Source organism: Orbilia oligospora (assembly GCF_000225545.1).
Source record: "Orbilia oligospora ATCC 24927 unplaced genomic scaffold scaffold00215, whole genome shotgun sequence".
Classification (NCBI taxonomy): Eukaryota; Fungi; Ascomycota; class Orbiliomycetes; order Orbiliales; family Orbiliaceae; genus Orbilia; species Orbilia oligospora.
The window spans coordinates 2,565,529-2,576,929 of NW_011645772.1; the positions used below are offsets into that span (position 1 = coordinate 2,565,529).

An 11,401-nucleotide genomic window follows, 5' to 3' on the forward strand; every position below is an offset into this window, starting at 1 on the left:
TTTCTTTCTTTCTTTCTCTCTCTCTTTCTTTCTTTCTTTCTATCTTCCTCTCTCTTATATACTAAACGTTGAATACGCTTATATCCACTATCTCCAACTTCACTGATAAACCAATGCCTATCAAGATGATTGATGTCTCTTAATATAAATGCAATGCAATCGGTATCGATATCCCTGTCTCGAGACCACCCACCGGTCTAGCTAGCTACCTAGGGTACTTAGCTATTAATAGCGATTCTAGGGAATGCTTGATCAATTCTTTAGCTTCAATGCAATGCCTCGGCCCAGCTCTGATCAGATCGGATCGGATCAGATATCAGTATAATGTAGGTAAGCAAGTACTTCGCTATAATCAAATCAAATTCATTAATTAGATATCCGATATATATACGGTATCGATCGAATCTATAATGTATACTATACTAACGTGTGTATGTACGTATACTTAGGATTCAAAATTCAAAAGGATATATGATACAACGAAGAAAGAAGGGAGATAAAAGATAAAAATAAGAATGAACCCCCTTCAACCACCCTTCGTGGACCGTCCTCCGGCTTTATAGCCCCCAGTTATCAGCTCCCAAACATGGGTTCCATGATGCGTGCTAGTTCTGGGCCCTTTCACAGCTCCCATCCTATCTCTGATACCGGGGAAGCAGCCTGTCCGTCCAGGCTTGTTCATTGGCTTATCAGACTGTCCCAGCAGACCTAACACCGTCGCCCGATCAAGGGCAGCTGGCTGCATGCGCCAAACCGGGCTGAGGCATTTAATAGGTAATGCTCCTCCCCTACCTTTTGTGCGGCCCACAACCACCCACTCTTCCTCTCTATTCGCTCGTCTAATGTACTATCGACAAGCTAGGGCTCCCAAAAGCCGTTGACGTCTCTTATGTGTCTGCATCCCGGTCTTTCTTCGGGAAGCTAGGGAAAACGAAAGAATATGAAAAGAGGAAAATCTACGACATACTTTCTTTTATGCAAGATGATCGCAACGTTTGCATACTTTTGACTAACACTTTTACTCCCATTCCTCTCATGAGAACCGACATCCAACATAATAATCATATAAGAGGGATATACCTCAGCTGGTCCCTTTAGAGCACATATTTTTTTTTTCTGGCTCGTTGGAATTCTGGATTTTCAGCTTTCTAGCGAAGCAGAGCCAAAGGATCATCCACATGGGCCCTCTTAAAGAATTCTCCGAACAAGATAGCCGTCAGGATGATTGGCCACTCGCACTTCAGCTAACTCTGAGCAGCCTGAAGTCTCAGAATCCAACGTCACTTGGTCACGGCCATGGCCTCATGCCTAATGCCTGTAGTCCGGGGTATAGTCACGGGGTCCGCTTAACTCATCGGTGCCCTAACCAATGCTAATAACACGACCTCACTTTTCGCTGATCCCGGATTAACTCAACCTTTCCGACGGAACTCTTAAGTTTCTTACTTTAGAAGCCATGACCAGATCCAGAGGAAATGCCTGGTTAGTCTGGAATTCTGGCCCCGCCATGGCTTGTGTGTGGCCCTGATAAGCCGGTTAAGCGACTTACCGACATCTGGTTATCTATCAATCTTGCAGAGCTCAATTGCATTGGCTTCAAGAGCGCGAGCTCCAGCAAGAACATTTATCTCTCGAGACATACCCAGGTTCCTGCTGCTCTCTTAAACCATGCTCTCGATTCTCGGTTTCACATCCTTTTGATTTCGTATTGCAGCCTGAACGCCGTCCATGTGTTTTCATTTCAATTGTCTAATAGCTAATTGAAAGCCTGCTGTGCAGCAGCCCACATAGCTTGAGAACTACCCGTCGCATTTTCCTTTCCCATCGAAAGAAATTGACTTTCTCACATTTTTTTTTCTTTCCCAGAATCTCCATCGCCGAATGCCCCTTTATATCCCTCAAATTAACAAGTTCTCGGCTTTTTTGGTTTCAAAGTCGCTCTTCCTCCAACCATGAATTTTCTTGAAATACCGCCGTCTGCGCAACGCAATATATACGCCGTCAGATCTACAGCGACATCCTCAACCCTCCAGGGTTTCTCCACCTTTGGATAATAATAATAATATATACGCCATTTCCCACTAACTTTTGTTACCAACCTACCTCTTTTCTTGCTCAATCCCATTACGTACCTGACAGTAGTACCCCGTCTTTTTCTAGAATAAGGCTTGCACCAATCCGGCTCCTCTCAAACCCCGTCGACTATTAATATCCAATCGATTGACCTCATGGTATCAGTCCAGGGTGTTTATTCGATCCAAGAAGGAACACCCACCAGCCAGTTCCATGGATTCCGTGGTCGAGCAGCGGAGCCAGCAAGTCGTTTTATTACGTGCAGGTATCAAAAATACCGTCCAAAGAGGAGAAAGAGGAGGTACCATTGGGTTTTGGAGAGCGCACTGCAAGGTGACAGATCCAGAATGTCTAGACGAATTGTGCCATTATCCACAGGTTAAAAGAGACGATGAATATATGGATACATAAGTAAAGTAAACTAACGATGCAAGAAAGAGTTAAAAACAAAGAAGAAGAAGAAGCGAAAACGAGAAGAAAAAAAGAATGAACGCCCGTGACATGCTAAAAGTACATTTGTATCATAGGACCGAGAGGGAAAAAAGGGAAAGATCAACAGTCAACCACATTATACCATCCTCCCCCCAGCCGCAGCAAAGGAAAACGATCATTAATCAATCTAACCACCCCGATAAATCATAGGAAACAACAGTCTGCCGGCCACAAATAGCCACAATTGGCTAGTATCCATGCTAAATCACCGATAGAACTCCGGTCTCTTAGTGTTAACACCATACTCAGCCACTGCACCACCGAGATCGTCCATAGTCAAAACCATTCTCCCACCTCTTCGTCCACTTGTAGCATAACCCCCACCCCCGCCGGTACCGCCTAATGGACCTCCAGCGGCACCGGGGAGAGCCCCACCGGCTGTGAACGCGTTTGCATTTGATGAAGAGGTTCGGATCCGGGCGTATTGGTACGCGTCTGCGGCAATATCGGCAATAAACTTTTGGGTTGCAAGAGCTAGAAGACGTTTGATACGGACATCGCTAGTTTGGAAACCCGATAGGGATAAATAGTAGTCCGTCACAGCATCTGGGATCTACATTTGCCACCTGGTTAGCCTTCAAGATCACTTTCAAGAACAACAATGGGGATAACAAGGATAAACATATCCACTTCCGTAGAGCATGTAAAATGATAGAGCTATAAACAATCCAAAAGAACGTGAAGGTGTAGGCGAAAAACAAAAAGAACTTACAATGGGAGCATATTCATCCATCATGCCGAGAAACTCTCGAAGATTCCTTTCCCGTCGGGGGCCCCTCATATCGATGTCTCCTGGAACCCCACCATTCATAATAGGTCCGTTTTCGCCGGGTATATCCATCGATACACCATTGGTGGCATTAGGATTTGTATTCGCGACTGTGGTAGCCATCGAAGCATCTGTGGCGTTTTGAGGCGCAGAAGATGTCATATCGACATCTTCGGAGGTGGCACCAGCAAGATCTGTGTCCGGATTTGTATCGAACGAGGTAGCAACCGGCGTCGCCATTGTTAAAGCTTCTTTCGATGTAAACTATGATGTTTTGATGATGATAAAGTCGTGAAATGACGGATGACGCGTGGTGGTCCTCTGAGGTTTAGCGGTTGATAGTGAGATTATTCGGAGGTATTATATACGTGTATGCGACAAAGCTGACAAGTTTTGGCAGATATCGACCAGCGACCAATACAATAAAGAACTGAGATATAAAGAAAGATCTAAATGGGAACTTTTGGAAGGGAGAAAACGCCTTTGATGATGATCGGATTGGTGTATTTTGTAATTCAGAATTCGTGAGCGAGCGCCAGCAGTGCAGCGATAAGGGAGAGATGAGGTTGACCAACCGAGATTGGATGAGTTAGCCGCCACATCGCGCTTGTGGCGCTTAACTTCAAAATGCAACGCTAACAACAAAACCTGACAAACAAACAAACATTGGATATTGACAGTCCAACAGAATAATTGATGCGAACGGCCTGCAGGCAGAAACAATAAAAGGAAAAAGAACAAAATATCCTCCACTAAGTCCTAGTTGAAGACCAATCACAGTTCCTCCAGCTAAAAGCTTCGCAACCTACTCAACGATGGCGGTTCCGACAGCGACTTGAGGGAGGGCATAGGCAGTCGTCGGGACGTAAACAACAGTAACCGGGTCGACCGCCATCATTGGATTGGCATGGACCTTTGGTTTAGGTCGCTCAACGTACGGAAGACCGTACATGCCGTCTGGAGGGAGAGGGATCGTTGGATTTTTCAAAGGTTTGGTGGACCCGATGCTACCACCAGCTTCATTTGAATCTGGTGGCTGATATGGTTGAGTGAGAGGGCTTGTATCTACGATACCGGTGCGGTAGATTGGCAACGGGAGGGACAAAGCTCCCGGGACGGCAACGAGAATGATAGAAGCCCGCATTTCAATGGTGAGTCTATTGGATTATATATTAGTTTACTTTTTGCTAATGCTTGTGTCTCAATGATAAATGGGAATATATGTATCTACCGATCTGAGGATAAAATTGTTGTTTTAGATGGCGTTTCAATCGTAGAGGCACGAATATGGGTTTGGTTGTAGTTTAGAGGTTTAAGTCCAAAATCTTGGTGCTGGGCTTTGGTATGGGATAGCCTCTCAGTGCTACAGAATTAGATCTAGCCGAGACTAGATGTTGGACAGCATAGCTCAAAACACTAACAACTCGTTTAATATGTAGCTTCGTTAGCAGTCCCCAAAAGACTAGAGTTTAAGTGCCAAATACTATAGATTCTACCCAAAACGCTAAGACACCATTCTCGATATCGTAATACATCGTTTCCAAGTTCCAGTTTTTGTCCTAGAAATTGTAAACGGTACACTTTATCGTTGGGTAGCCTTGGTATGAAAGTCTCGTTGTCATTACCTTAAAATGCATCCCACTTGTGTAAATTATCTGGATCCGCAACCAAGCTGAAACGACCGTACCTTTATATCACAATTCAATATCTCTACTTCAGCTATGGTGCCACATACATAAATAGAGTCAAGGTCAACATAGTTTGTGCGATTAGCTAGGTCGGCGGAATCTGATCATTTATTAAAAAAAGACCTTAGATACGAGGCTAGAAAGGGCCTCGTCTCAAAAAATAGGGTTGGATACAGAATGGCTGTCGACCTGTGATGCACTCCCTCAGCCCCGCCGACTTTCCAAATTTTGCCTAAAGCCTTATTGCTACATATAACATATGTTGTATTAATATAGTCACGCATGCTTGATCAGGCCGCTCGGAATATCTCGGAGCATTAGATCTAGGGTACTTTTTTCACTTTCGCTTCAGGTACCGTACATCTTTGGCCTTTATGGTATCTTGATTCGCAGGCGGAGCAAAGGAAATTTTACGTATGTGGACATTTATCTCACTAGTACATGTAGCACATCTCAGAGACACCTCATAAATTTGCGTTAGATAATGTTATAATAAAGGTCTTGCCTATGCAACGTAAATCAAAGGACATTCCTCTTAATCCTCTACCATTTGTGCATCAGATCTATGTTTCTAATTTTACCAATTCATTAGCTAATAGTAGTACTATTGAAAATATGCGTATAGCTATGCGCTTATATGGGGGCGCCTCGATATATGTAGCCTATACCGGCTACTAAGAACGAACGCCTTACGTTGGCCTAATGAAGGTACAACTTCGGATACTTCTTTAGTTCGATATATATATCTACCTGACCAGATGAAGTTTCCCCAGAAAATACACCGGACCGTCCTACGCCTAATTATTTCATCCCAAAGTGACATTCATATTTCGAGTTAGTCTGATCGCATGTGATATATCGATAGTTCGCAGGTTAGTTAAGTTGCGTGTCGGTGAATTAAGAGATTGGGTCCATGGGCAGCTATATAAAGATCTAAAATAGCGATGTATATACATCTGTCGATCGATCTTAAGATTGAGATGTCTGTTATAATTATATAAATTTATTTGTATGTGATGAAAGAAGGATAGGAGTACACCCGTATTGCAGACGCAGTCAACAAAAAGAGATAAGAGCATGTTCTTCCTTTCCAGAGAACATGCCCATATAACTGTCGCTGGTCGTAGTTGAGAACGAGATCAGCCATAGCTATCAATCTCAAGAATCTCCGCGAGACAAGATCATGAGGCCTAAAAAAGAAAGAAAATGCCGCAAGTGGGTCCCAGAATACTTCCCAAATATCCCTCGAATTCAAGGATTATCGCTGTGCGGGCATTAGCTATTCCGCTTTGATATAATCTATGACCGACGCTCGAACGCATACGCAAGCCATTTCTACTCCAACCGCTGTGGGGATACATACGTGTCCTAGGATCAAACGACCCGCAGACTTGTTATTGTTAAGCCTTCGTCATAAATCAAATTTGCATATTTGCTGACATTAATGCATTCCTAATGTAAAAAGGAAAAATACTCTACACTAAATCTAGATCCTCGATGAAGCAAAATTCGGGGTTTTCTAGCTCTCTTGCTACTAAGTCCGAGTTGCTTGGGACATCGGTTGACGAAGCAGCCGTTTATCCACAGCACCTCCATTGAGAGACAATAAAAATTGGAGCAAATACCATGGAAGCGGTCTAGGCTGTAGAATTACGGCAAATTCCGTGACCCATAATAGCGGGCAGGTGACCGAAAGAATTCTTTTATATATCGGCTAATCAGCACCTTGATATAAGATATGATTATCCATTTCTAGGATTCATAAAACAGAAAATACCCTAGTTGCCAGGGTTCGATTTCTAGAATTCCAAAGATGGAGTCTGTCAGTCGAATCGAGCGGGCATGTGATTTACGATATCGCTATGGGTCAAACGTTAAACCCTAGGGTCTTTGCCAGCTGCTATCGGGTTGAGGAGATAATATGATACATCGATATTAATATTCAGAACTTAACTTAATGTACTGTATGTGGACATTTCCAAGCACATCTGCGCATATATGCAATGCATATAATATAATCTCAATATCAGACGAATCGCAGGATTAAAATTGCGCTATTCCACAGAAGATTATCGGCAAGCGATCTCGGATACTCATGCGCCCTTGCAGCTTTGTGGTCATGAGAACCAAGGAACAAAAATTCGGCTACAGAAAGCTGCATGAATTGTGGAGTCGAAGAACAAACCGCGGTTGTTCCTGGCCTAAAAACCGACACTAGTCCCAAAGAACCCCAGCGACCCGCTCCGCAAAAGCCTGTGAAAGTCCGACCACCGCACTGGCCTTGTTCCTAAATAAGTAATTTATCTTCTCATCGGTCTTATAGTCGGCTTCGCGGACCAGGCGCAAAAACACATTAAGATCCCCTGAACCGGTGTTTCATAGCTTCGCGTGTGATATCGAAAGTTCTGTTTTTGTGCAATTGTGTTCCTGGCGCCTGAGCGTCATCAGGCAAACCGGGGTTTCCCCACTTCTGCTCGATTGATCAAACCCCACATTTGGAACCTGATGACGACTCTGTGCGACCAACCCGCAGGATTTGTGGGGTCTCCACAGCCAGTTTCATCCGAATTTTCTGTTTCAACAGTATCATTGTTATATTATAATTGATTATAAAGAAAGAAAAAGGCAGATGCAGGCACGGGATAATTTGAGAGATTACCAAGGGTTTTGGGACCTGTGCTCATGGCCCGTAGACGAATTCGGGTTAGTATCACATATTGAAGCTGATATATCGATATTATAGTATCGACACCGCATATTTCCGTCAAAATGCTTTTACCCGTCAGATTTTTGGGGGCTAGTGTCTATGCCACTTCGATAGCCAAGAGATCCCCACAGTTTTTAGTTTGGGAGTAAGCTTTGTTTTGCTTTGAATTCTTGAAGGTGGCATGGGTTCAAGAACATTGCAAGCGACATTGCAATTGATACAATTATCATTATATAAAAGACTCGTCGATTGCCCAGAAGAAAGAGAATATACCACCATCCACCCCAAGCACAAGACTGAATTTGTCTAGCCAAGAAACATTCACTCTAGCTTTGTGCTAATCCAAGATGAAGCTCTTGGGTCTTTTGAGGTTCTTCATTTTTTCGCTGACATGTCTGTTCAGCTCAATACACGCGAGTGTACTCGGTCGACGGGCTGTCCAAGTCAGTCTGAACTCTTATGCGTACTCAAACAATATACTGTCCGGTTCTATCAACGTAAGTAAATTACAAAATTCATTCATTGGTCGCTGGAGTGCATGGTTATGCATACATACCTACATATGGTTCGGAATATTAGCTCTAACCGTAACGTAACCGCATTCAACAACGATAGATCCAGAATATTGCTTATCAAAAGGTAGTATCGGTCTACTGGGCACAAGGTAACAACTGGCAGGGCACGCCAATGAAAGCGGTATATTCTTCCGGACCCGTCAATGGATATGAAACCTGGGTTTTCTCTGGAACAGCTGTCGGCGCGACCCAGCTCTACATCAAATATGATGTTAGCGGTACCTCGTAAGTTTTTCTTTTAAAGGATCCCCTCAAAGCTACGTTAATCTCAGTTTAGAGATAAGGCTGCTGATAATATCTCAACCCATGAATTCAATTGATTAAAGATACTATTATCCTGGAAATTATGTGAATGTTCAGGTAACATCTTCAACGACTACTACAACTACGACCAGCCGCACGACTACGGTAGGAACTACTACAACTACATCGGAGACCGCCTCAACATTAGCTACAAGTACAACCGGCGATCCATCATTCACGGGGACCGTATCTCCTTCAGCAATACCGTCTTTTAGGGTTGAGCCAGTACCCTACGAGGCACCTGCAACATCCCCTTCAGGATGCGGAAACTTTAATGGGAGGGACTCATGCTCTTCGGGCTCTTTCCCCGACTCTTCTGAGAACCGAAGATGGCAGACTCCTCCTCAAAGCGACCCACAATATATATCTTCCTTCCAGTCTTACGGAAAACTTGTCGGTTATGCCGATATTCAATATAATAGCGCCAGAACCGCCGCCGTCGTTGTCATCAATTGTTTGAGCAAGACAGGCGCTAGTTTGACCTACTACGTTAACAATGTTGCACAAACCTCGAATTTGGTTCAGGTCTCGAGTGCAAATACCGGGGGGCTCAATATTAGGGTCACAGACTCAACTGGGGGATCCTTAAATTTAGAGACCCTTTACTTCTTGTGGGAAAATCCTGCGATATCCGGAGGACAAAGTAACTTCAATGACGGCCAAAAGGGGGCCATTGTCGAACTTTTCGGGTGGCCTTATGAGTAAGCTTTGAACCTGGCCCCACTTCAATTATGCACTTTCCGTGCTAATTTATCTGATTTCCAGTGACGTTGCAAAAGAATGTGCGTTTTTGAGCAAAGCGGGATACATGGGTGTCAAGATCTGGCCTCCACAGGAGCACGTATGTTTGTCGAAATGACGATTTCTCGGCTTGCGTATACTAAGCCGCGTGAATAGGTCTGGGGATCGAACTATTATGAGACCGATAACCAATTTCGTCCGTAAGTTTAAACAGATCTTGGCCCTCACCAATATGATATTTAAGTTAGCTAACCTTTTTTTTATAGATGGTACTTCGTCTACCAGCCAGTTTCTTACCGCCTCCACTCTCGTTCGGGAACAAGAGAACAACTTAGGAACATGATAAAAGCTTGCCGCTCTGTTGGTGTTCGTGTGTATGCAGATGCTGTTATCAACCACATGACAGCCAACGGGAACGATATTCAGAACCATCGAAACACCGACTGTAGTACTTATACCGGGCATAATTCTACCGATGGCTCCCCGTATTTCACTTCTGGCAATACTTACTTGATTAACCCTTACAGCGGGACCAGACCAGCTCCAGAATACCCATCTGTTCCGTATGGGCCTAGTGACTTCCATTGTGATTGCGCTCTTAACAGTTGGACAGATGGAGCTATTATAACCAATTGTTGGCTCGTCGGTAAGGATTTCGCTTCCCGGGAATTCTCACCCTCCATTCTGCCCGCCTACGCGTTAGGCATGTTATCATTTTTGAAAAACTTGCTGATATTTTCCGTATTGGGCGTAAATAGGATTGGTGGATCTCAGGACTGAGAAGCCATACGTTCAGGACCGCATTGCCACGTATCTAGCGGATCTGTTGTCAATTGGTTTCAGCGGATTTAGAGTCGATGCGGCCAAACATATCGGCCCAACAAACACGGCCCAGATTCTCGCTCGTTTTAAGCAAAAGCTTGGGGGCGGCACACTACCTGCAGATTGGATCTCCTGGCACGAAGTTATTATGGGTGGAGAAGCAAACCTCCTTGCATGTGGCGGAGGGGAATGGTCTTGGTATACCAACTTTAACAACAGGCTCAGCGCGGTTGGTTTCTCTCAGACCGATATTGATAAGACAAAAATTTGGAGCTCCGATTACCCTAAGGAACACCCCGTTTGTGGATCCTGGATTATACCCTCCACACGATTTGTCATCCAAAATGATGATCACGATCAACAAAAGTAAGTACACAATCTATTACGAAACACGACCGGACCTCTATGAAATGCTAATCTATCCATGATAGCCCCGGTTCATCGTCCCGGGATATGCAAGACAAAGGATCAGTTCTCATCAAGTCTAAAGACGTAGCAGCACATAGAGCATTTGAAGTGCAACTTTTCACCAGAACCGATGGCAACTGGCAGATTCGAAATATCCTTTCCAGCTATATGTTTATGAATAATGGTGCGTCTGGGTACCCGGATGGCCAGAGTGATTGTTCTTTGTACACTGGAAACCAGCCTCGAAGTGCATGTCTCGGTGTACCATATGATCAAGCATATGTTGCCAATGCATGCGGCTACACAATGTCGCAGGGGAAGTATACCAGAGTGCATAGAGATTTATCCATCATCAACGCTATGCGAAGTTGGGTTGGCCTTGGCTCAACTACTGCTAGTGCTCTTGGAATTTCGGGATGTTCCTAGAGGCAGGAGAGCCGCGCTCGACGCAACATATTCATAACTAGTAGCGTATCCAGAAGGTAACACAGGCTTCTTCATTTTGTATATATATCTTGAATGAGTTATTTAGGTTTTTACTGTGATGCCTTTGACCACATTCCTTCGGACAGGAAATTTTGATCTTGTTGAATTAAATTTCGAGACTCTGATGATATAATAAAGTTCTGACTAGGTAGCTAGTTAGCGGGCAGCTTTTCAACTCTCATGCCTAGATACTTATGACAGATAATATTGATATGACCAGTTTTTCGAATTACTAGAAGACATATTTACTGAGAAGAAGGATTGATAGGTGCATTCAGGTACAGATGGACCAGCCATCTATTGGCCCCCCAACTTAAGTAAAATCTTGCATTTTAGG

The 11,401-nt window shown here is 44.0% G+C and overlaps 3 protein-coding genes across 3 annotated transcripts; 1 reads left to right on the forward strand and 2 right to left on the reverse strand.

Moving 5' to 3' along the window:
• Positions 1 to 2,770: 2,770 nt before the first annotated feature.
• Positions 2,771 to 3,574, reverse strand: AOL_s00215g764 (uncharacterized protein; the record flags this gene model as incomplete). The annotated part of the gene is made up of 2 exons (XM_011129966.1): positions 2,771 to 3,118; positions 3,278 to 3,574. The coding sequence occupies 2 exons, from the start codon at positions 3,572 to 3,574 to the stop codon at positions 2,771 to 2,773; spliced, it is 645 nt and encodes a 214-aa protein (XP_011128268.1).
• Positions 3,575 to 4,139: 565 nt separating this feature from the next.
• On the reverse strand, positions 4,140 to 4,478 carry AOL_s00215g765 (uncharacterized protein; the record flags this gene model as incomplete). The annotated part of the gene is made up of 1 exon (XM_011129967.1): positions 4,140 to 4,478. One exon carries the CDS (start codon positions 4,476 to 4,478, stop codon positions 4,140 to 4,142), a length of 339 nt encoding a protein of 112 aa, XP_011128269.1.
• Positions 4,479 to 7,791: 3,313 nt separating this feature from the next.
• AOL_s00215g766 (uncharacterized protein) lies at positions 7,792 to 11,004 on the forward strand (the record flags this gene model as incomplete). Its single annotated transcript, XM_011129968.1, has 9 exons — positions 7,792 to 7,874; positions 8,133 to 8,226; positions 8,345 to 8,529; positions 8,631 to 9,308; positions 9,373 to 9,448; positions 9,505 to 9,548; positions 9,615 to 9,994; positions 10,107 to 10,536; positions 10,602 to 11,004. 9 exons carry the CDS (start codon positions 7,792 to 7,794, stop codon positions 11,002 to 11,004), a joined length of 2,373 nt encoding a protein of 790 aa, XP_011128270.1.
• Between the last annotated feature and the right edge of the window lie 397 nt (positions 11,005 to 11,401).